Source organism: Thalassophryne amazonica, chromosome 23 (genome assembly GCF_902500255.1).
Source record: "Thalassophryne amazonica chromosome 23, fThaAma1.1, whole genome shotgun sequence".
NCBI lineage: Eukaryota > Metazoa > Chordata > Actinopteri > Batrachoidiformes > Batrachoididae > Thalassophryne > Thalassophryne amazonica.
The window spans coordinates 32,105,932-32,131,546 of record NC_047125.1 but is presented as its reverse complement, the minus strand read 5'-3'; the positions used below and the strand labels follow the sequence as shown (position 1 = coordinate 32,131,546).

General features: G+C 41.2%; 1 protein-coding gene across 4 annotated transcripts; it reads left to right on the top strand.

Annotated features, from left to right (window-relative positions):
* LOC117505129 lies at positions 1-25,436 on the top strand. 4 transcript variants are annotated; one of them, XM_034164670.1, is made up of 33 exons: positions 1-222; positions 366-416; positions 1,025-1,090; positions 6,376-6,429; positions 6,502-7,557; positions 7,670-7,753; positions 7,830-7,922; positions 8,539-8,598; positions 8,928-8,987; positions 9,108-9,140; positions 9,231-9,290; positions 9,410-9,457; positions 9,527-9,592; positions 11,515-11,568; positions 11,652-11,753; positions 11,907-11,966; positions 12,707-12,787; positions 12,875-12,937; positions 13,022-13,075; positions 13,146-13,199; positions 16,410-16,490; positions 16,572-16,634; positions 16,728-16,781; positions 20,147-20,200; positions 20,644-20,739; positions 20,900-21,001; positions 21,085-21,129; positions 21,232-21,312; positions 22,269-22,337; positions 22,428-22,467; positions 22,540-22,597; positions 23,404-23,749; positions 24,362-25,436. In XM_034164670.1, exons 1-33 carry the CDS (start codon positions 202-204, stop codon positions 24,764-24,766), a joined length of 3,714 nt encoding a protein of 1,237 aa, XP_034020561.1. In that variant the 5' UTR covers positions 1-201; the 3' UTR covers positions 24,767-25,436. The 4 variants fall into 4 exon arrangements, with proteins under 4 accessions (XP_034020561.1, XP_034020562.1, XP_034020560.1 ...); XM_034164671.1 differs by having other exon boundaries at positions 12,872-12,937; positions 16,575-16,634; XM_034164669.1 differs by having other exon boundaries at positions 12,872-12,937.
* The last annotated feature ends 179 nt before the right edge of the window (positions 25,437-25,615 follow it).

The following is a 25,615-nucleotide window of genomic DNA, read 5'->3' as shown; positions in this document are numbered from 1 at the left end:
AATCATGAAACCACTAAAGAGGAAGCGTGTGTCAAACCGGTCTTTTATTCTGAAAAGTCATTCCAGATATTAGCGTTTTCATCACGGCTAATTTGACGCAGGTGCATCAAACCGATTATATCACAGTGGCGCATTGACGTCTTTTAATTTAAATAAAAAATAAAAGTCACCGGTGGAGTATATTCTCACAAGAATTACATTATGAAAGGCGATTCAACTACGGTAAGTTTTTAATTGTATAATTAGTAGCGACGTGCGGAAGTTATTTTGATTCGACAGAAGTGTTTTTTTTTTTTTTTTTTTTTACTTCTACTGATTTTTTTTCTCTGTCTTTCTTTTTCTTTCTATAACTTATTAATTCACAGGAGAATGAGGTGGAAAGTGGAGAAAATGAGACAGTTGGAGAAAGAAGGCCGGTAAATTGGATTCGGTCCTGAATAACTTTGTTTTGCTGGACGGATGAGTGTCAGTAATTAGTCGGAGCCCAATTAATTCTCTAATTATGTGGAATAAATTAAAACGTCCTTCCTCCATCAAACTCACATTTATAATTTTGGCATTTTGTCCTTGATAAATTACTTTATTAATAAATGTATTGGTAACTTATTGCTAAAATACTTAAAAAAAAAAAAAACTGATCTTGTTATTTATTGGATTGTTTTTGCATTTATTACTTTTTATTTATTTTTTTAACTTCTATTACAAGTGCTGTAGAACTGAGGATTATGGTGTTGTTGCTTAAAGTTTGAATAATTGAAGCAAATAATTGTTTATATATAAATTTAGACTCCTAGAAACTTGTGAAAGCTTTGACTTTTTTCCATCCAGTCAGAACAAAAACCAGCTTCAGTATTATTTAAAATTTTATACAACACAGTTTGGGGGTTTTGTTTTATTGTCACTGTGGTTTTCAAAACGAGAGAATTTGACAGGTTTTCACACCAGTTGAAAGTAGTTTTAGAAATCAGCTACGTTAATGTTTTTGTTTTTATTGATTTGCTGATGATGTTTTGTCTTCTTTTAGAGTCTTGTGACTCTACAAAATACTCTGAAGAAAGTCTCTCAAAGCCCGTTCCACAAACATCACAAGGTCAGTGACACTTGGTCCAAATCCCCCCCCCAAAAAAACAAAAAAAAAAAACTAAAAATATTCTGTATCTCTGTTTTGGGAGTAAAAGGAGCACATGGTTGGATGCAAAATTTTGGGAACACGTTAAATTAAATTTTTCTGTCATCAAATTACAATATAACTAATCTGTTCATATAAAAATAAAATCCCAAAATATCTGAAAACCTAAAACATTAAATAATGGGTCTCCAAGTCCACATCATTTAAAACTTCTGGATCCAAAATACATTCCCGACCAAATTCGAAAGTGACCCCCCCCCCCCTTTTTTTTTTAGGATGGTATCAAACTGCGTACCAAATTTCAACATTCTCTTACAAGCTTTTGAGCTAAATTTTCCTATGTGTCAAACATTCTTCTGGTTCTCAGTTCCTAAATACACGTATATTCTACATCACCTTCAAAACATAGCCGCTTACTTTCTGGAACATGTTGAGCCCACAAACGGACACATGCCTATGAAAACATTATCTTCTCGGCAGATGTAGTATTGACTAAACCATCACTTTAAAAAAGAAAACCCTATGTAAATTATTAATATTATAGAGAGGTTTCACTTGACTATTCATAGCAGAGCTGCATGGCGCCCTGATAGACCCTCACACTGTTGTTATAAAGCAGATGCTTAACGTAGACCAGAGGTGCAAAAATGCCACTTTGTGTTGTATTTTGGGAGGGAGGGGGTCCCCTACATTCATGTTATATGGAGGAAAATACAACTTAATGAACTCACTGTCACAAACACAGACTCTGTTGTCAACCATCCACCCATTTGTGAAATATTTTTTGAGTTTCCAAGGTTTTCCAGTCCTAAACTTGCCGGTGTAGAATCACATTTCCAGAACAAGGAAGTTATAAATGTCTCCAAATTCTATCTTTGGCAGATTTACAATGTCAGAGTCTGTTGCTGACAAAGAATAAGGGACAATAAAATCAATCAGCTCAACTTTCTGGTTATGTCGCTCTCTGCTTTCATTTGAAAGTATCTTAAATTGTGAACTTGTCTGCGTTTGGTATCATTGCTGGTACATAAGCGTCTGTTGGGGTCCAGTTATGGAGGTCATGTAATGCCAAATAACTTGAAAAGTAGGTCATGCAACCTCTCAATTAATGTTTGTTTGCGCAGGAGTATAAATTACAGGGTTTTTGTTGTTTTTTTACTTTTAAGGTTGGGAGGTTGTGCGACTTGTAGTTTGGAAGATACGGTAGAATGATTTGTTTTTGTCCCAACTTTAATGAGCACAACATTTCTGTTTGTGCACATCTCTGACATAAGATAATCCCTGGTCCCACCAAATAATGAACAGTGATGAGCCACGCAACTTTTTTTTTTTTTTTTGGTACAAGTCAAGTTATTCAACAACAGAATAGTAGCTCTTAGAGGCAGAATATTCAGCTTACAAAGCTTATCTCTGAGCGTGGCACTAATTTCAAGAAGTTCAAAATTGAGCAAAAACAGCGTGGGGCAGTTTGTGTGCAAGTTACTACGAGGATTTTAGAGGCATGTTTGTAGTGAGGACGAGGCTGTTAAAAGCCCCTTATCTGAGCATCTGGAAGCTACGAGGACTGGACTGGCTATTTTGGGCAGGCTCCGCCCTCTTGCGCACTACAATTCCACCTGCTTTGTGCGCCGGACACTGTATGTAAAATAATTATTTTGTAGTGGACTAATCATTTTCTGTCAGAGCTTGGATGTTGAAAACGGCTGTAATCGCTTCTGGAATCACAGAACTGTTTCATCTGGACCCTTTTTTTCCGCTCTCCTGTTCCACGAGGAACATATTTGAAACAGCTTAAAACTTAACTATTTGTAATGTTTTAATATCTTGGTAAAACAGTTGCATGGTCATTCCTAGCTGTAATAGTATGTTTCTGATAGATTTAACATCTTGTTAATGGATCAGATGAGCTCCGCTGTGAGTGTGCACTGACGCAATGACTGCCACTCAAGATGAGCATTTACGCAAAACGGCAGCTTGCAAAAGCGTGATTTTTGCGGTCAATAATGGATGAACACAAAGTTAAAAGTTAGATCACAGTGTCAAAGTGGCTGTCTTTTTAAAGTTGTGGAAGAAATGAAGCGCAGAGGCGACTGACCAGGAACCCAGCATGTGAGCGCACAAAAGAGCAGTTTCGCAGACATTAACGGATGAACAGAAAGTTAAAAGCTGGATCACGGTCACTGTAAGCCGTGGAAGAAATTAAGCACACAGGCAACTGTCCAGGAACCTGTGGTTGGTTGTAGCTGGTCTGGTTATGGATGAGGTTTTTGCGGGGGAAGGGATCAATCCACACAGTTGTGGGTGTATATAATTAAAGCAGCCACTTCATTGTGGTGTCCTTTGTTTTTTGTGCTCACAGAGAGCTGGGTGAACACACACAACTACTGCGTTTAATGGGCCTCATGTATCAATGTTGCGCACTTGTGGCGTAAATTTACGGCGTAAACTTGAAATACACCAAAGTCGCCATGACATGTATCAAGCAGTGCGCACCTGCCCATTTCTGGCGTACGCCTGACGTGATCTTGATAAATGCAGCGGGTGGAAACGATCGTAATTATAATAAACATGCCCATAAATGTTCAGACTCCGCTTCAGACACACCCTCATTTTATGACATGGAAGCCGGCAAGACGGCAATGAAAAAGAACTCCACCAATCACGACGCGTGCCAATAGAGCGTCAGAAGCGGCTGTCGTATCAATTGTTTTGTAGTATATAATCAATAAAGTGTTAGTGGTCCCTCATTAATCGCTGGAGTTACGTTCTAAAAAATAGCCCGTAATACGCGAAACCGTGACGTAGTCAGCGTTATTTTTTACAATTATTACAGACGTTTCAAAGCTGTACTACTACTCACTACACAGTTTATACACTTTCTCAATCAGGCATGAACATTTTCTCACTTTTCTCTCGTGTGTAAACACTCTCAAAGTTCCTACCTGAGTAGGAAAATAATACCAAACTGTTTTCAGGCCCAAACATTTGTTTGAGAAATAAAAATAGAACGTTTTCCTATAAATAATTATTATGGCATTTAGAACTAACAAATTAATTTTAATGATCAACGAACGAGGTCGGACACATAAGAAGTTATTAATAGTGACTCATCAGTATTTCACAGATCGGGCCTCTGTGTCCTGACGCCGCGCCTTTTCCCACTCACATCTCGCTGCTGCAGGTGTTTGTTTCCGTGTGACAAACACAGTTATGAGTAGTTGTTGGCACTCTTTTCTCTTCTGGGCAGCAAGATTCTTATAAACAGATACACAGAACACTGTATTAAAAAAAAAAAAAAAAAAAAAAAAAAAAGGCATGCAAAATTGGACTAAATACTCCGAGGCCACGACAGGTGAACGGCGTTATAGCGAGGGACCACTGTATTCTCTTTTCACATGTCAATAATTCTTGACATGTGGATATTTGCTCGCTCAATTAATAAGACACGCCTAATCTGTCAGATTTCTTTATTTTTTAAATGTATTTCTGTATTTATTTTATTGTGACAACCGAATGGAGACGACAAAACCTGGTTGCAGCACGGGCAAATTAAAGGAATGACGAAACTACAGTTGTTATTATCAATTTCATTGTCTAAAACGATCACACCACATGAAGTTAAGCTCAGCGCTACTCTGGCTCCAGGCTCGAAGTCTGGAGAAAAAGGCGAGCAGCGCTGTCTTTGCAGTCAGCGCTGTGACCACAGATCGTGCTCCATAACAATCCCGCAACAGCGGGATTTGTATTGATTATTATGTAGTATAATCAGGAAAGTGTTATTTATGTAACATATGCATTGATTTGTATAATGGCACTGTTTATCATGTTGATCATCTTCATTTTTATGTGGATTCCAGCGCTGGTTCATTTTGGTGTATAATTTACGCCACCTCTCGACCTGGTGTATATTTTCAGCGCAGCGTACGCCAACGACCACATTGATAAATGCCAAGTAGTGCAGCCGTTTTGGCGTACACCCCATATACGCTCAAATATCGCTGTACGCAACGTTGATACATGAGGCCCAATGATTCTGGAACACTGTTGAACAGCAGCCTGGCGCATTTATGCGCACACTAGCCGGTGTCATGCCAAAGTAGTTATCCCCGTCAGAATCAGTATCCCCTGGCACGGGAGTGCGCACTCACTCACTGCAGCGTCTTTTTTTGGACTGTTTAAAAAAAATGACATCTTGAATGGATGCTGTGAATTGAAAACCCACTTTAAAGGGACCACGTGTGAGAGGGCTGGAGGTTTGGACCAAACCCAAACGTGCACCAACGTCGTGCTACATGGATCATATGTGGCTTGACGTGGATCATATGCGGCGACACCAGCCACTCGAGGCTGGACGGGGCATATTTGAGGCACAGAGAGGTGCCTTACTAGCGGATACGTGACGGCTTAAAACGTGGACCATTCTTCAATTAATCACTGACACACCCATGCGTGTCTCATTATTCATGGCTTATTATTTGGTGGGACCGAGGCTTTAATAAGAAACTGTAATTGTGTAGTACTGTTTGTTTTTCTCTTGAGAGTATATTTGCTATGCAACATTTATCTTGTTTTTAATGCCTTTTTTAAAGGCGTTGGTGCTGCTGGACTCTCTCTGCACTTATTTCAGACACATTAATGCGTGTTTTCATGCTCCTCTGGTGCTCTGGATTTGTGTTTGGTCTGCAGGAGGACAAGTTCCTCGGTGCTCTTTCCACTTTGACAAGTGATGCTCCGTTTAACCAGGTGAACGTGAGGTGCAGATATTTTTGACATTGTGGAGAGTTCGTTATCTCAAGTCACATTTCAACATAACTGTTCCAACAACATAATCTTCTTCCTGCTGCAGTGCAGGTTCAGGCCACACCCCTTTTCTTTTTAACAATAATGACACTAACCCCCACCGTGAAATCTCTACTGTGTGCAGGTTTCTTTATTTCATTTGTGAAAGTCAGCAGCAAAATAAGCCTGTTTATGGATGTGGAGTAATCGGTCTGATGTAGGCAGTTCTCAAAAACTGAGTGACTGTGTAAGTAGTAGACAAGTGAGGGAAGCCACCAAGACACCCGGACAAATCTGAAAGTTCTAGTCTTCTGTGGCTGATTGTGATCTTATTTGTTGCTTGTGGTTGAGGAACAAAAAAAAAAAAAACTTTCTCAAACTTAAACGCTAAAGCTGAGGTGCCCTTTTAAACTACAGCAGTACTACATTGTGTATATTTTATAACTGAGACTTTCTTTTTATTTCAGAGTCAAGTTGATGGGGATCCAGTCAAAAGTACCACTTTTTATGAACATTTTTTGGTACGTACTACATCATTTAATCTCTTTAATTTCAGTATTATATTTATTAATGGTGATGCGTTCTGCTGTTAGGAGTCCAGCAGAAAATATAACGTGGAAGAAGCGATCAGGGGACCTTCAGAGGGAGGACGCCATGATGCCGTTGCTTTAAATCCACCTGTCTATCAGCGTTCATCTGCAGATTTAACACCAAAAATTGAGGCAAAAGAACATGGAACCATGTTTTCAGACTCTCTAAAGGATTCATCCCACAGCCATGTGCAAAACCCTTTCAGCACCTCACTGCCCCAAAACACACCTGCCAGGGGTGGTCATTTTTCTAACATGACCATGAACTCACCAGGAGACGTCGGCACAAGTTCTCTTCAATCTTGGGACATTTCCACTAACTTACCCCCAAATAATTCTGATCTTTTCCAGGTGAACAAAGCAAGAGATTTGCTCCGTGCTGCTCCTGCTAAGGAAATCAACCTTCTCAGTCAGTCTCCCAGCATCTCCATGAACCCCTTCAGATCTTCTCCAACCCAGGAGGTGCATCAGCCCACACAGCCTGAAGCGGTAAACCCGTTTCATACCTCCACAACTGATGGTTTGTTTAAACCACGTCCAAGTCCCAGACGTTTGCACATGCAGCTTCCTTCGAAAGAAAACCTCGATGTGTCGTCTGAGCAAAACCTGGACATATTTTCACCTTCATCTGCAAATGCAGTTGACCCATTCCCAACTCCAGTTTCAAAAACTCTCTTCCTGGACAGTCCCAATCCATTTGACACTCATTCCTATAAACAGTTTGACCCCTTCAAAGATCTTTCTCATGGGACTGCAGATATCTTCCAGCTGCTACCCTCACGCACGGTGAACACGACAGCTCCTGCACCCACATCCTCACTTATCAGTCCTTCAGACGACAAGGTGGCCACATTGTTGTCCTCCTCAGTTGATCTCACACCAGGTCTCTTAAAGGCAACACCATCAGGATCTGACCTGGCTGCTGAAGCAACATTGCCTAACAGGTCAAATGAAATGATCCCGTCCAGTCCTGAAGGAGCAAACGTTTTCCAGCCATCTCCATTCAGCCAGGAACAGACCTTGTCCTCATCGCCCAGACAGAGTCCGGAACTGACACGTGTAGGCCCACAAGTGACATTTTATGTTTCAGCAAATGTCATTTTGTAGATTGGATGTCATGGGTGTGTCTTTTTCTTAACTGATACACCATCTTTCATGATGAAACTTGCAGGTGGGGGTCTTCAAACGTCCACCCAAACCGTTACCTCGGACTGCAGGACGGAGACGAGAGAAGCCACCCAAACCAGCAAACCCTGTATGTTTAGAACTCACCTCACATTATTATTTTCCTGTCTGGTTGTGCTGCTAACTCTGTGTGTGTGTGTGTATAGATTGACCCTAAACCTGCTGCACCAAGAACGCCTCCTAAGCCAGTCTTCAAGCCGCTCCCCAAACCAGTTTTTCCTAAGAAACCAAACATTCCGGTAAGAATTCCACTGCGGTTGGATTGTTTAAAGTTTTTCAGGAAGTTACTGGGGTTGACCTGCATTTAATCGCCTCAAAACAGCTGATGTTTGTCTGGTTAATGGAACCCGTCTGAAGCTTGTATTGATTTATTTTCGATCTTAGATGTTGATGCCGCTCGGTTGGTCCTCCAGTTCAGATATGCTGTTGGTACTTCACAATAAAAGCTTTTTTTTTTTTTGGTGGGGGGGGGGGGGGGTGAAGTGCAACATTTGATGCAGCAATTACAAATGATCTGCGTTTGGCATTATAACATTTAAATTTTCCTTGTAGTATTAATGTCTGAAATGAGACAAATCCTGATGTAAAGGACGTTTTTAAATTTGAAGCACTTTATTAAATTACAAGGGGGCAACGTGGTCACTTGTGTTGGTGACATGAAAAAGAAAAATTAACTAAAGGAGACACAAACGTATAGAATTATTTTTTTAGTTTGGACAAACATCTGCCAACTTGTAGTGAAAGTGGGGAACACTTTAACAATGACTGAGAACGGATTTAAAGGTTCCGTTTGTGTGGATGCCAGAATATTTCACTAAGTAACTTTTTTTTTTCTTTTCTTTTTTTTCTTTTCAGGTAAAAACTGTGGATCCTGAGAACTATGTTGCCTTTGAGGACATCCTGCTTCTTGGACAGGTCTGCTTTTTAGAATGTTGGTGCAAAAGTAAACTTTGCTATTAATTACGAGTTGATTGAAAATTAAAATTTTTAGTCACTGTTCAGGTAAAGTTGTTTCATGTCACTTTATCACCACACAGTCGAACCACTTTGGGTTTTGACTGGTGTCCATCTAGGCAGACCTGCAGTCTGTCTTCTGATCTCTCAAACGGAAACATATTAAAGAAAAAGTTATCCAGTAGTTCCAGTTGAATCCTGCAAATTATACATTTTGACACCTATCGTGTAACATTCTTGGTAGTCTGTGAAATTTCCTGCACGTCTACAGTATTTTTATGTCCATTTAGGAATGTTGTGTGGAGGACTGGCCCGAGGACAGCCCTGAGGTTAATCCAGACTATAGACCAGTAAGTAAACATTTCCCCTCCATCAGTGTTTCTAACGTTTGGGAAACTTCTGAGTTTCAAACATTTTGACCAACTTGGTAAATTCAGCACTTCCATTGTAACACTTCCTTTTCTCTCCAGTCTGGAAAACTTAAACTGCGACGAGAATCACAGGTAAGCGGCTGCTCGTGTTTCCCAACTGGTACGGTTTGATTGTAAACGGGACATGATCTAAAGGAAGCTAAAACTTCGTCTTTGATGAAGGCAGACTCTAACGGAGGCAGAGGAACATCGCCGGATAGATCTGCAAGTCCTGCCTCATTGGTAACTTTTACTCTCACACATTCTGCAATGCCTGATAGTGTTGTTTACTGTATAAAAGACAAATTAGTGTAATGAGTGTCACGATTTACCTTGAATACAAAGAACTACTTGTGTTGCAGTTGAAGAAGAAGATCAGAATGTCCTTAAGTTCTCGAAGAGAGCAAAAGGTAAAGAAAAGATTCACTCTGTTCCAAAGTGTTGGTTGTATATTTTACGTTTGTGCATTGTTTTTGTAGGAAAAGTACACCGGTGACATAGAGGGGCGGAGCATGACGTTACCTCACCGAAGAAAATTGTCAAAGGTAACGGTGATTTTAAAAAGGCCTCTTAAAGGAAGCGTCATAGGTATTAAAGGCATTGCGCTGCGGTGGTTTGAATCATATTTGTCTAATAGATTACAGTTTGTTCATGTAAATGGGGAATCTTCTTCACAGACTAAAGTTAATTATGGAGTTCCACAAGGTTCTGTGCTAGGACCAATTTTATTCACTTTATACATGCTTCCCTTGGGCAGTATTATTAGACGGTATTGCTTAAATTTTCATTGTTACGCAGATGATACCCAGCTTTATCTATCCATGAAGCCAGAGGATACGCACCAATTAGCTAAACTGCAGGATTGTCTTACAGACATAAAGACATGGATGACCTCTAATTTCCTGCTTTTAAACTCAGATAAAACTGAAGTTATTGTACTTGGCCCCACAAATCTTAGAAGCATGGTGTCTAACCAGATCGTTACTCTGGATGGCATTTCCCTGATCTCTAGTAATACTGTGAGAAATCTTGGAGTTATTTTTGATCAGGATATGTCATTCAAAGCGCATATTAAACAAATATGTAGGACTGCCTTTTTGCATTTACGCAATATCTCTAAAATCAGAAAGGTCTTGTCTCAGTGATGCTGAAAAACTAATTCATGCATTTATTTCCTCTAGGCTGGACTATTGTAATTCATTATTATCAGGTTGTCCTAAAAGTTCCCTAAAAAGCCTTCAGTTGGTTCAGAATGCTGCAGCTAGAGTACTGACGGGGACTAGCAGGAGAGAGCATATCTCACCCGTGTTGGCCTCCCTTCATTGGCTTCCTGTTAATGCTAGAATAGAATTTAAAATTCTGCTTCTTACTTATAAGGTTTTGAATAATCAGGTCCCATCTTATCTTAGGGACCTCGTAGTACCATATTACCCCATTAGAGCGCTTCGCTCTCAGACTGCGGGCTTACTTGTAGTTCCTAGGGTTTGTAAGAGTAGAATGGGAGGCAGAGCCTTCAGCTTTCAGGCTCCTCTCCTGTGGAACCAGCTCCCAATTCAGATCAGGGAGACAGATACCCTCTCTACTTTTAAGATTAGGCTTAAAACTTTCCTTTTCGCTAAGGCTTATAGTTAGGGCTGGATCGGGTGACCCTGGACCATCCCTTGGTTATGTTGCTTTAGACGTAGACTGTGTTTCATAATTATTGTATGGCCTTGCCTTGCAATGTGGAGCGCCTTGGGGCAACTGTTTGTTGTGATTTGGCGCTATACAAGAAAAAAGTTGATTGATTGATTATTGTGAGAATATTTGTGGTGAAATTAACACTTGGTTTAAAAAGTTGTCATCATCTTGAATGACAAACTGAAGTATGACTAAAATGTAATGTTAAAACGTCTTTTGTATAGAGACGCGCGCGAACAGAAATGTACCAACTCATTTATGCTAAGAGCCAGAATGTCCAGCAAAAATTTCTAGCTCAAATTGTGGCATTATGGGGGTGCCTGTCGCTGAAGGGGTAAGGCAGACACCACCCACCCCAGAATGCTGTCTGCAGCATCCCCAGGTACGCACTCCAGCCTGAGGGGGCGCTGCTGCGTCATTCCCCGAATAGTAAATTAGGTCATATCTCTGCAATTGTTTGTATTAAAATCAAATTTTGTATGTGGCCTTGATGCCCCATTGTGAGGAAGCTCAAAATTTGTCAGTTAACCTCTAGGGGGTGCTGCTTTCGGTGGCAGATTCTTCCACACAAGTCTCCTTGTCTGTCACAAATTATGACAATTGCATGAATTAAGCTTCTGTTGGAAAACCAATAAGTCATCTTCATAATTCTGTTAAATTGCCGTCATGCTGTTGCAACTCCAGCAGTTAAAAATTGTGTAGATGTCAGTTGTGGTGTTTTGGAGAATTCCTTTAGTCATAATAAGTCAAAAGTAGGCCGTTTCTTTATTTTCTTCTCGTCTTCCAGGATGATTTTGATGATGCGTCTGATGTTGAGGTGAATGGAATCGACCATAAAGGAGTGAGTCGTTTTTTGTTTGAATGAAGTCGTCTTGTGTCCGTTTGTAAATGTGCAGTTGTTTGATCAACATGTTTTACCACAAGAAACCCGGGAAGACTAAATTCAACCACCTGTTCAGAAGAGCTTCCACAAACGTGACCCCGGAGGCGAAGCACATGAACGGATACGTGCCTCAAGAGTCCAGGGTGCGTCAAGTAGGCACGTTTTTTTGGACCGTTACGAGTTTGAGTCTCATCTCAGCAAATCTCTTGACAAAGTGAAGGAGATGCTGTGTTTTAGATTCTGACTTAGTCATTATTATGACAGCATTGATGAATTTTTATCTGATGCTGCAACAGGATGATGACTTTGAGAAGAAATCTGGCAAAAAGGTTTCCAGTGTGCGTCGATGGTCAGAGGTAAACTACGAGAATTTTACTTACTGTTTAAAATAGGACACATCAGATAATCTCACTTTGTCCCCAAACTGTCCTATCTGTACCCTCCCCTCTGATGTGCACATTCATAATGCTGTCCGTCATCGTCACTCCCACAGAAAATTGCAGAATCTTCAGCACCTGCCTCCTGTCTGTTGGTGCCACTGCCTCTACCATGTGACATATCTGGTCTCATTGCAGTCATATAAAAAGATTTTGTATTGAAAATCCCTCCTGCCACTTTTCTGCACACTGTCTGCCTGCTCTTCATCATCTTTTCACCATAACTCTCCATTGCTTTGAAAGGTTCATCACAAGGATTTAAAGTCCTCTTCATTCACCGCCTCGACTCCTTGCACCCTCAATATTCCTGTCTTCTCACTCATAAACATGTACTCTCTTGTTTTGACTTTACGTTCATTCCCCTTCTCTCCAGAGCATATCTCCACCTCTCCAGGTTCATGTTAACCTGCTCCTCACTCTCACTGTAGATCACATCGTCATTTGCAGATGACATAGTCCACGGAGACTCCTGTCTAAGATAATCATATATTTTAACTGTCTTCCACCGTTGCTTATATTTCACATTTGTGATTCTCAAATTAGACTAATAATAATAAATAAAGCATTACTGTAATTTAAGTGGTGTAATAATGCAGTAAAACAAGACTGGTGCAATCAGAATGACGTTAATGCCGTTTTAAAGTGGTTTTTGTTCCCAGGGCTCCATGTTGGAGGAATATTCTCCTGAAGAAGACGACGGCGCAGACGAGCTGCAGGAAGGAGCAGCCGTCAATGAATCTGTACGCTTCAGTCATCCTCGGAAACCTTTTGAGTGAGAATCTGAAGTTAAATTCTGCAGCTCTCTAATCAATTTCTCTCTTCAGAAGAAGAAGAAAAACAAGGTGAAAAGCAAGTCGTCGCACAGAGGACATGCAGACTCTTCAGAAAAGGTGATGCAAGCGGCTCCTCTCCCCTTTCTGCACACTTTGTTTTGTTTTTTTATGGTGTATTTATTGAAACGTTTCCTCCTGCAGAATGACGACAGAGTGAAGGGGGCACATGGACAGACTCTTCCCAAAGACTCAAAGGTAACGGCGACCGTATTTGTGCTGCGACGGCTCTTTGAAGACGTCCAACTTTAATTTTGTTTCTTTCCAGGATAAATTTGCAGATTGGTATCGGGATGGCTCCGGAGCACGTAAGAAGTCAAAGGTAACATTAAACATCCACAGGATCTGAAACTGCACATCAGAAGACAAATAAAAAAAAATTGAGGATTTATTTATTTTTGTATAGTCTACATTTTTTGTTTCTTGCACTTTCGGGGTTACTTTTATTGCAGATTTTTTTTTTTTTTTTTTTTTAATTCTCAAAATAATTTACTCCTTGTATGTTTACTGGAATGTGGTAAATTTCGAGGAGGAAAAAGAAAAAGCCACACTCTCCAATCCCACAGCAAGGGACAGTTCTGCTGACTCTCACCTTTAGAGTACAAACATAGTTACAGGTGAGCCCCGTTAACTCACACGTGTTGGGGTCCACAAAATTGGACCGTGAATTATCTGAAGCCACGAGTTACTGATGTTGACCAAAAAACTTGTTTTTGGTTGTGACCTTCCTTTTTTAGGTCCTTAATGCTGGTTCAGATTGGGTTGGAATTTACACACGTGCCCATCCAAAAGCTTTGAGTCACTGATGTGCAGCAGCTGGAGGAGGAAGAAAAAGAAATCATACTCCAGAGTTGCCCGCACTGACAATGCCTCCCAAAAACAGTCTAATCAAAACTGACTACACAGTAGTGTAAATTTTCAGGGTCCATAACTTGACCATGAGTAAAGACTTGTGCGAGTTAACGGGGCTCACCTGTATTTATTTTAATTTGTGTTGTCCTCCCCGCCTTTATTTATTTTTTGACTCTGCAATGACTTTTCCAAAACCTGAAACTAGCAACTTACAGTACAGACCTGAATATAAGACATTTGTTTTCTTTGCCTCCCTGATGGCTGCCATTGGCTGAAAGCTGCTCCCGTTTCCTGCCCCGTAATTTTATTTCAAAATTGGACCTGTTATTTTTGCTGCTGAAACTCCATCTGTAGATACTTTACGATTTGCATTCAAAAAATATCCAACCTTTGGCCATGAAAAATAAATTACTCATCTGGGGGTATGAAATCTTAAAACCCGCTTCAAAGTAGTGCCCTTGGGACTGCACACACTTCTTCTACCAGTGGTTCTGACATTACTGGAAGTTCTCTTTTGGAATGGTGTCCAGCTCGGCTGTCTCATTCAGCATGATATCTTCTCGTGACTCAAATCAAGTCCTTTTTAGTGTCATTTCTGATCTTGGAACTACCAAAAATCAGAGGGATCTATGTCAGGAAAGTAGGGAGCCTAATGAATCACATGAGCGTTGTTTGTCCAGGAAAGCCTGAATAGGTGGGCGGATTGTCATGATGGAGCTGCCAACTTTATGATGTACTGCACAACAAGAGTCGAAGAAAATTGTCAACATGACTTGAACATGAAGTTCAAGGGACATGAAGTTTGGGGTTCCTCAGGGATCTGTTTTAGGCCCCCTGCTTTCTTCCCTTTATGTAGCACCTCTTGGGAATATCCTGCGGCGCTTTGGGATTTCCTTTCATTGCTATGCTGATGACACTCAATTGTACATACCAATAACTGCTGGTAATCTTACTCACATAAAATCTTTGGAAGATTGCCTTGCATCAGTAAGAAGTTGGATGTCTAATAACTTCCTACTTTTAAATTCTGATAAGACTGAAGTTATGGTTCTTGGTCCAGCGAGGTATCGGCATAAATTTGATCAGCTAGCACTTAGCTTAGGTCTGTGTGTTATACATCATATGGATAAAGTGAGGAACCTTGGAGTAATTTTTGATCCTACGTTGTCCTTTGATCTCCACATTAGAGATATTATGAGGACTGCTTTCTTCCATTTGCAAAATATAGCGAAGATTCGTCCCATCCTGTCTATGGCTGATGCTGAGACTTTGATTCATGCATTTGTCTCTTCTAGATTGGACCATTGTAATGCTCTATTTTCTGGTTTACCGCAGTCCAGGATTAGGGGTCTTCAACTGTTTCAAAACGCTGCTGCCAGACTCTTGACACAAAGAAAGTTTGACCACATTAAACCCGTTTTGGCGTCCCTGCACTTAAAGTACTGTTATTAGTTTATAAAATCGTTCATGGACTTGCACCTCCCTATCTGGCTGACCTGGTAAGCCCCTATGTACCAGCTCGGGCCCTGCGTTCTCAGGGTGCAGGACTTCTATGTGTTCCCAGGGTGAATAAAAAGTCTGCCGGTCACAGTTTTCTCCTACCGTGCTCCAGCTCTGTGGAACGATCTCCCAGCACACATCCGGCAGTCGGATACTGTGGATATTTTTAAGTCACGTTTAAAGACTCATTTGTTTTCTCTGTTTTATCATTAGTATTATGAAGTGTTTTTATTCTTGTATTCTTTTATGGTTGTCTTTCTTTTATGGTTTTTTTTATTATTTCTTTAAATGTTTTAAATTTTTTAATTGTTTTTTGTGTGAAGCGCCTTGAGACGATTTTATCATGAATTGGCGCTATATAAATTAATAAATTTGAATGACTTTGACATTGGTGCTCACGTGCTGCGCTTTCTTTCCCCTTGGTGATGACTTTCAGGTGTAGTTGTTAGGACCTTCAGCATGAACTTATGGTGACATAATCCACATACCAAATCCATCATAATGAAACTGAACCTGTGCTCCACCCTGCCTCGTCCGCAAGTTCTTGGATGGCGACACAACTGCCATCCATGACCAAAGTTCGTATTCTGTCAATCACTTGGTCGTTTTGGCTTGCGGATGGCCGACTGGTACATCCTTTGGTTGCCATTGATGTGCGCCCATTTTTGAAGCAGTTATTCCACTCATTCATTTGTTATGCTTATGGTGTCATCGCCGAAAGTCTGCTGAGTCTAATCACCAAACCTTTGGCAAAAGTTGATGCAGTACCTTTGCTGAAGTCATTTCATCATTTGTGGGATAAAATAAGGATACATTTTAAATGCACCTTGTATATTAAAGAGAACTGAATCACACACAATGTGCATTTATCTTAATCGTTCTCAGAATATTACACACCAGCAGTAGACTTTGAATGTTACGTCATGACTCTTGGGGTTCCAGCACTCAGTTCTAGCTGGTGAAGGGTGACCATACTGTATGTGGGCCATCTTATAATCAGGCCCGTCCTATATTTAGGAAAATACAGTAATATTAGTGTATTATTTGGGGGGATTTTCAGTTACATTTGAGCAGCAACGTCTCAAACTATTTAAAATGCATCATTGCTGTTATCAGTGCTGTAATGATACAGAAACTGCTGATGCAAGTTAAAGCAGTTTTTTTTTTTATTTCTCACCAGGGCACCATGTTGGATGAATATTCTCCTGAAGAGGACGACGGTGCAGACGAGCTGCAGGATGGAGCAACTGTCCATGGACCTGTACGCTTCAGTCACCCTCAGAAACCTTTTCAGTGAGAATGAGTTAAATTCTGCAGCTCTCTAATCGTTTTCTCTCTTCAGAAGAAGAAAAATAAGGTGAAAAAGTTTCTGTCGCACAGAGGACATGCACACGCTTCAGAAAAGGTGACGCAAGTGGCTCCCCTCAGTTTTTCTGCACATTTTGGTGATTTTTTTTTTTTTTTTTTTTTTTTTTCCTGAAACTTTTTCCTCCTGCAGAGTGACAACAAAGTGAAGGGGGTGCACGGACAGGCTCTTCCCAAAGGCTCAAAGGTAACGCAGGGCTTGACAATAAGGCAATTTATGCACTGGCCCACAGGGCCAGTAGAATTTGAAAGTTACTGGCCCGGATGAAAATATCACTGGCCCAGAACCGGGGGGTAACCGATATGAATTTTTTAAATCAACACTCAGACATTAGAATTGGGTTTCCTTAATGCAAAAACACTTGAAAACAAACACAATATTCTTATACTACATGATAAAAACCTTAAAGTGAGTCAACTTTGAAAAAAATGTCAGTAGGTAACTGATAGGATTTTTTTTCAACACTCAGACATTAATACAAAAATAAATTTATTTCTTGATCATTTACAAAATTAATATGTTAAATTTCATATACCAAGCTCCCTTGCTAATGTTGTCACCTTGGGGTGTCCACAAGGTCATACTGATTAGACTTTTAAACTGGTGTATGAAATCATACCAGATGTCTACCAGGACTTGGTATATTTATACTTACTTCAATTAGTCAATCAATTTTTTTTATATAGCGCCAAATCACAACAAACAGTTGCCCCAAGGCGCTTTATATTGTAAGGCAAGGCCATACAATAATTATGTAAAACCCCAACGGTCAAAACGACCCCCTGTGAGCAAGCACTTGGCTACAGTGGGAAGGAAAAACTCCCTTTTAACAGGAAGAAACCTCCAGCAGAACCAGGCTCAGGGAGGGGCAGTCTTCTGCTGGGACTGGTTGGGGCTGAGGGAGAGAACCAGGAAAAAGACATGCTGTGGAGGGGAGCAGAGATCGATCACTAATGATTAAATGCAGAGTGGTGCATACAGAGCAAAAAGAGAAAGAAACAGTGCATCATGGGAACCCCCCAGCAGTCTACGTCTATAGCAGCATAACTAAGGGATGGTTCAGGGTCACCTGATCCAGCCCTAACTATAAGCTTTAGCAAAAAGGAAGGTTTTAAGCCTAATCTTAAAAGTAGAGAGGGTGTCTGTCTTACTGATCTGAATTGGGAGCTGGTTCCACAGGAGAGGAGTCTGAAAGCTGAAGGCTCTGCCTCCCATTCTACTCTTAAAAACCCTAGGAACTACAAGTAAGCCTGCAGTCTGAGAGCGAAGCGCTCTATTGGGGTGATATGGTACTACGAGGTCCCTAAGATAAGATGGGACCTGATTACTCAAAACCTTATAAGTAAGAAGAAGAATTTTAAATTCTATTCTAGAATTAACAGGAAGCCAATGAAGAGAGGCCAATATGGGTGAGATATGCTCTCTCCTTCTAGTCCCCGTCAGTACTCTAGCTGCAGCATTTTGAATTAACTGAAGGCTTTTTAGGGAACTTTTAGGACAACCTGATAATAATGAATTACAATAGTCCAGCCTAGAGGAAATAAATGCATGAATTAGTTTTTCAGCATCACTCTGAGACAAGACCTTTCTGATTTTAGAGATATTGCGTAAATGCAAAAAAGCAGTCCTACATATTTGTTTAATATGCGCTTTGAATGACATATCCTGATCAAAAATGACTCCAAGATTTCTCACAGTATTACTAGAGGTCAGGGAAATGCCATCCACAGTAAGGATCTGGTTAGACACCATGTTTCTAAGATTTGTGGGGCCAAGTACAATAACTTCAGTTTTATCTGAGTTTAAAAGCAGGAAATTAGAGGTCATCCATGTCTTTATGTCTGTAAGACAATCCTGCAGTTTAGCTAATTGGTGTGTGTCCTCTGGCTTCATGGATAGATAAAGCTGGGTATCATCTGCGTAACAATGAAAATTTAAGCAATACCGTCTAATAATACTGCCTAAGGGAAGCATGTATAAAGTGAATAAAATTGGTCCTAGCACAGAACCTTGTGGAACTCCATAATTAACTTTAGTCTGTGAAGAAGATTCCCCATTTACATGAACAAATTGTAATCTATTAGACAAATATGATTCAAACCACCGCAGCGCAGTGCCTTTAATACCTATGGCATGCTCTAATCTCTGTAATAAAATTTTATGGTCAACAGTATCAAAAGCAGCACTGAGGTCTAACAGAACAAGCACAGATGAGTCCACTGTCCGAGGCCATAAGAAGATCATTTGTAACCTTCACTAATGCTGTTTCTGTACTATGATGAATTCTAAAACCTGACTGAAACTCTTCAAATAGACCATTCCTCTGCAGATGATCAGTTAGCTGTTTTACAACTACCCTTTCAAGAATTTTTGAGAGAAAAGGAAGGTTGGAGATTGGCCTATAATTAGCTAAGATAGCTGGGATACTTGTCAGCATATTCTGGCATGGCCCTACAAGTTCAAGTTCCACAGAAGACAACCTCGCTCTCCTCATCACACTCCAGCCATGGCCGTCTTTTCTTTCATGAAGCTTGCCAAGTTTTCCTCACCCTTCTCATATTCAGCATCAGCAGCCTTCCTCTTCTGTGCTTGTTTTGAGGGTGATAGCTGTTCTTTCCTTTGCTTCCCTGGTTTCTGCCCAGGGGCAGGAGGTTTCAAGAAATTCATAATATTCACTGCGCTCGATCTTGCTTAAGCGAAAATGATGCGTCGATGTTGAAGCGAAATTCGCGCCACATCAGAAGATGCGCCTGCAGACGAAATTCGTCTGCACTTCGGCAATGTTCCAAACATTGCGAAGTGGCGCAACATGTCCTGTCTCAGCAGCCTGTGAGCAGGACTTATGTCTCTTTTGTTCTTTATTTCACAATTATGACAAGAGTTTTTGGAGCGAGCAGCAGCCCCACAGCAGCGGGAGCAGAGTTTCTTTTTTTTTTTTTTTTTTTTTTTTTTTTTTTTTTTTTATTGTTTACATGTGTGCGTGAACGGGACAGTTGGTCCTCAAACTGGGTCCCGCAGAGGCAGAAGGACCGCTGAAAACAGCCGTCATCCAGACGCAGCTCCTGCAGCAAATAATGATACTGCCTGAATTTGGAACGTCTCATGACGTTTGTCAGCTTTCCACAACAACTCGCTCCGTGTGATCAAGGTCCATCATGTTATCTTGACTGACAACCAGAGCCGGCGAGCTGAATGGAAGCTCCTCCTATTTGATGACGCACCGGGGCGAATTTTCGCAGCAAAAGCAGAGCGACACACCCGGTGAAGGAGGCGCGTCCGTTGCCACGCGACCCCCGCGAATTTATAGCATCTGATCGCGCCCGGTGTGAATGCAGCATTAGACTAATAAATTTGCCCAAAGCGATTTTAATTCTTACTGGCCCATACGGACCAGTGAAATATGAACTTCACTGGCCCGTGGTGGCCCGGAACGTGTAAAAAAGGCCACCGGGCCATCGGACCAGTGCTATTGTCGAGCCCAGTAACGGCGACCGTATTTGTGCTGTGGCGGCTCTTTGAAGACATCCAGCTTTAATTTTGTTTCTTTCCAGGATAAATTTCCAGATTGGTATGGGGATGGCTCCGGAGCACGTAAGAAGTCAAAGGTAACATTAAACATGCACAGGGTCTAAAACTGCACATCAAAGGACAGAAATCGTCTTTTTTTTTTTTTTTTTTTTTGTCCAAGTTTTTGTTGCAGCTTTATGTAATTTTGTTCCACAAAAACTCAAATGAACTTAATGCATTTGTTGTGTATTCACAAACATTTAAATTTTTTAGAAAATGGGGAGAAAATTAGAAGACGCAGTATATATATTTTTTTTAATATTTGAGGGTGTGGCAAATACAAAATAAATGTCTCTAATGCATCTGACATTGTAGATGTTTCTCAAGCTGTCTGTCTCTCTGGGCCTTCTTGGCCTGACTGCTGTTCTGCACATTAAGATCATCTTGGATGTTTTTGAGAATGGAGGTCCAGGTTCTCTGTGCAGATAAAAGCCTCTTTTCGACTTGTGGTTGTCCTCACCCGATGTTCTTTGCTCCTCAGGACGTCTTCTTGGACGATGACTGCTGTCAGAGTCTCCCAGCATCTGCTGGCTTCACCGGAGATGAAGCTGCATTTGGAATGGAAGAGTGCAAACTTGTAACGTCCTACTTTGTTTTTCACTTAGAACAAACAGTCATCTCGGTGCCTAAATCCACGTGACCCTCTCTCTACATCAGATCATTTTATATGTACAAAAGCTTTGGACAGGTCCCAGCTTGGCGTCACCTTTTGTGTCTGATGTGTCATTTTTCGACAGGATGTTTTTGTTGAAGGTGATGCCGTTACAAGCCGAAAAGTTACCGCGAGTTTCGCAGAAATGCACGATCCTGAAAAGGACGAAGTGGAAGTCCACAAACTGGTATAAACGTCCAACAGATATTTATAGATTTAATGCTTTGCTTTAAAAAAAAAAGTGATTTCCCAAATGTTTGTTTCCAACAGAAGAAACCACTGAAACTCAAAGGCCTGAAAAAACTCAGAGCCAAGGTGATTTTATTTATTTTTATTATTATTAAACACGTTATCACTGAATATAGTCATGAAATCCAGCCAGAGATTAAAATGACTCTTATTTCATTTTATTTTTAGCACAATAAATCCAACAATCTGGATTCTGAAGGTCCACCAGGAGCTACGTCTAGTGACTACTTCCTGTCAGAGGCTGCTCAGGTCGGTTAACGTTAAACTGAGGTTTAGTAAACCCAACCTTAGGCTTAGTTTGATATCACATCTGTTTAATCTTTATCTTTGTGGATTACAGAATGATCACTGCATTTTGCAATTTATTATTTAATTTTTTTGTTTGTTTTTATGTGCCCCCACCCATTTATTTGCTTATATATTTTTCCCCTGGGCTATTTTTTTCGACTGTATTGTTTTGGTGTGTATTTCGGTAAATTGGAACATTTTATTCCTGCTTTTTTTAGTAACTCTTTGTGCAACAGTTCAAAATGCAAGAATAAATAGCCGGTATAAGTACGCCGTAAAATGCGAAACTTGTAGGTGAATTAAATAATTTGCACCACCAGGAAGTTCCTAAGACACGGAACAGGAACAAATGAGAAGACAAACGTGAGTTTAAAGTCTATTTAATAGCAATTCACTTATCAGAGCCAATAAAAGACCAATAATTAATAAAATGCTTCATGCAGCTAAATATTCTACATTACTTCACCAGATGTTCTGAAGTACACTTTGGTTTGTTTGTACATAATCGGTTATATATTGTGTACTGGTGATGAGTCTCTGAGTCAGTCTTCACTAACCCTAATTACCCCCCCCCCCCCCCCCCCCGCAATATATTTTACCAGCGATAAGCTGAGCTGTAAAGTTCCTGTTATCATAAGGAAATTACGACGTGAACTCAATTTTGAAGAAAATCAGACTACACAGTCCATGTTGAGAAAACTCAAATTCACTTTTTTTTTTTTTTTTCTTCTAAGAGGCTTATTTATTTTCATTTCATGTAGTTGTGTAATGTTCCATCTTTCTGCATGCGATCGAGCTGGTTCGACCACATTCTGCAGACGCCAGCTGGACGTACAGTAAACAAAGGAAGTAGTGTCTGTTAACCTCATGACGCTGACGTTTCTGATGGTTTGCCGCTTTGCTTCGTCATCGTTCAGGCGGAGTGGCGAGCTGCCCAGAAGGACGAGCTCAGTGCAGCTGGCGTGGAAGACGATGAAGAGGAAGGGGTTAGTTTCTCATAAAGTCCACCAAGCTCAGTATTTCGCCCTTTTAAGTCTCAGAGCTGGTGCATTCTGAGGTTCTTTTCTTCTTCACAGGACACTGACAGTTTGATGGAGTGGTGGAACACTGTGGAACGTGAGTCACACAGTAGCATCTGACCACCCATCAAAGTCATCACTCATCAAAAGTGGATTTTCTGTTTTTCAGAATGGGATGAGGTGCCGTCAGACGAAGAGGACGCTGTCTTAAAAGAGGATGAGTCCAAGTACGTCTGGTTTCCAGACGCTGGAAACTGGAAAAGTAAAACTGTACCTGCACACGGCATTAACCTCTGGCCCAACAGTGTCCAGACCTATGACCTCCAATCACGCTGTTTTCACCCCCATCTGTACACTCACTCAAACTATTTGAGAAGAGTATTGATAGATTCTGGTGGTGCTTTGGTGCAGGTCTGATTTAAAAGCTAGACTTGGGTTGGTGTAATATGACTGAAGGGCCTGTTGTGAGTCCCCTACACCCAACCTACCTTCACCATGCTTTCAATTACGCTACCCAGTGGTGTCCAAAGTATTCCAGAAAGAGCCAAGAGGGTGCAGGTTTTCCTTGCAGCCACTGACTCAGCAGGTGATTTCACTGATGAACTCAATCCCACCTGCTCAAAGTGAATGTCCAGCTTCTATAACTGAAGAGGCTAACGTTACGATTAGGCTAACCTGCTAATAGTGTTAGCCACTGTGTGTTGTCCCATTTGACTCGGCTGTAAGCAGGTCGTGGCCTCATCTTGGGGATTAACCTGTGAGAGACACTGATGTCCCATTCAGGGGGAGTTGTAGATTCTCATCTGCTTCACACTACTCGATCTGAGGATAAACGCGGCTACCGCTGAGCCTCGGGTCCTACAGACTTACTTTGGAACAGCATTAATTGTTGTTTTTCATTATAAAATGTGAAGCCATAGAGGATGTTCCATTTTAAAAAAGCTTTTCTTGTATCAAGTCACTGAATCATTTTTTTTCTTTTGAAAGAATTTAACATAAAACTTGACTAACCTGTCTTATAAATAAACTCCAGGTCATTCACCATCTTGGCGGACAAGGTTCATCGCGGCCTGCGCGTCTTCAACAAAGTCTTCACTGAGAACGCGGAGTTCCTCTGGGGGTCCATTGTCACGCTCCACACCATCGCCGATGATATCAGCAACTTCCACCACAAGGCCAAGATTGCCGGCATCACCGGTGGCACCACCACAGCCGTGGGTGGTGTGACGGCGATTGCCGGTCTCGCGCTGGCTCCCTTCACCTTTGGAGCCTCCCTCGTCATTACGGCTGTTGGCGTTGGTGTGGCGACCGCTGGAGGAATCGCCTCAGCCTCTGCAGCCATCTCTGATAACGTTAACAACATGCACGACCGGAAGAAGGCAAGCCCAAAGCAGTTAAATTAATATTTATTCAGCGAGCCTTCATTGGCTGAGAGCTCATGTTGTCATAGCGACAGAGTTGTTGTACATGTTTTGGGTGTTTTTTTTTGTTTTGTTTTTTAAGCAAAACTCCCATTAGTACCACATTTGAAACAAAAACGAGTAGAAGACTCCCAGCTTTTGTGTTGTAGTACCTGGATCACCACTTCTGCAGCGCCCTCTAATTGCCACAGTTGTAAAAATGTGTATCACCAGTCTGTTGTATCAGACTCCTGTGCAGGAAGTATCAACAGCTGGGGGCGGGGCTTAGTGAAATAGAGGCATATTCTACATTTGGCCTGAAGCTCTGGTATAATGGCAACCAGCCAGCCCAACCTCCAGTCCATCCCCACCTCTCCAAAGTAACATCTATCAGCTCTGGCCAGGTGGAAAGTGGGCGTGTCCTTGACCTTCTACAGTCACTGGGGTCCTCGTGCGGGCTGGATCGTCCAGAGGAACACGCCGTATGGACATCATATCGAAGCTGATGTTCCCTCACTGTGCACGTGATGGTGCTCATGTTTAAACTCTTTAACCTGACGCACTGAGTCATGTTTTGCTCTCCTCCTGCAGGTAGAGACGGTGCTGCTGGATTATGAGTCTCAACTGCTGGACCTTGGGAAGATCCTCCACTTTGTCAATCACGGCTTGTACAAACTGCGCGGTCACCCTTTCCTCAGGTCGGGCACCCAGCACTACTCCGAGGACTGGGAGGTCCGCAAGGCCGTCCAGATGATCAGCTTAGTGGATGCACCTGTAATGCGAGCAACAGAGATTTCAGACACGGCCTTGGCGTCTGTTCAAGGACTCTTCAAAGGGATGGACAACTACTTTGTGAAGGAGACGAGGGAGCTGAAAAAAGGCTGCAAGAAGGAGATTGTGTGCGAAATAAAGGAGGTGGCCGGCGTGCTAAACAACGGGATTGTGGAGCTCAACTGCATCAGAGAGCAGCTGCAGGACGCCACCGGAACCCTGTGAGGACACTGAGCTCGCCACCCCCTCTGCTGACTAAACGTGTTAACTGCATGTTTGGCAGCAGTTCCTCATCAAAATATTTAAATCAACTCCTGAAGTCACGTGTCATAATTGTTGTTGAGACGGACTGAGGTGCTGATTCAACTCTGTGGGAGCCCCCCCCAGATACTCGCACTACGACTAATGAAAAAGAAACATTTAATTTGTGGATGAAAATGGACGGTGATGCTTTACTTTCACGTTTGATGTCATTTAACAGCAAAGTCACAAACTGAATGTGTTGCTTCACTTATTAACGTAACTGCCGAATCTGATGTAATCTCAATGAATTCATATATAACTTTTAGTCTGTTTTCAAAATGCTTTTATTTTAATAGTTGCCACATTAATAACGTTATTGTAATGAAGCTTGTTGCTGCTGTTTTTAGCCTTTTTGTGGATAAATGTAAATACTGTAAAATAACTGAAGTTTCTCTCCCCCCCCCCCCCCTAAAGTATTTGGTTTAAAATCTTAAATTTGCTGGTAATTTGTCACTTAGATGCTGTTTTGCTTTATTATGACCAAATTTGTGCTGTTAAGTCGCAATTATTTGCAATCTGATATTTGACTGTAACGCTGTAACGTTTGTGAATAAAATTATTTTACTTTGTTAAATCTCTGGAAAAATCTTGACCTTGGAGGGTGTTCTTGAGTTGTAAGGATAAGAACTAAATGTATATGGGTTAAAAAAAAGTGGTTCAGTTTTTGTTTTTTTTAAATCTCACTGAATAAATGAATCTTTAGGAGAGTTTGTCTTTCTAAACTCTGCCAACAGTTACTTTTCGGGGGGAAAAACAAAATGACAAACACTC

Excerpts from the sequence above, each read along its gene's own strand:
- LOC117505129 (XM_034164669.1), top strand. The coding sequence starts at position 202 with ATGAAAGGCGATTCAACTACG. Across the intron at positions 12,788-12,871 it reads GAGCAGCCGTCAATGAATCT|AAGAAGAAGAAAAACAAGGT; the intron begins GTACGCTTCAGT and ends TTCTCTCTTCAG. Across the intron at positions 12,938-13,021 it reads ATGCAGACTCTTCAGAAAAG|AATGACGACAGAGTGAAGGG; the intron begins GTGATGCAAGCG and ends TTCCTCCTGCAG.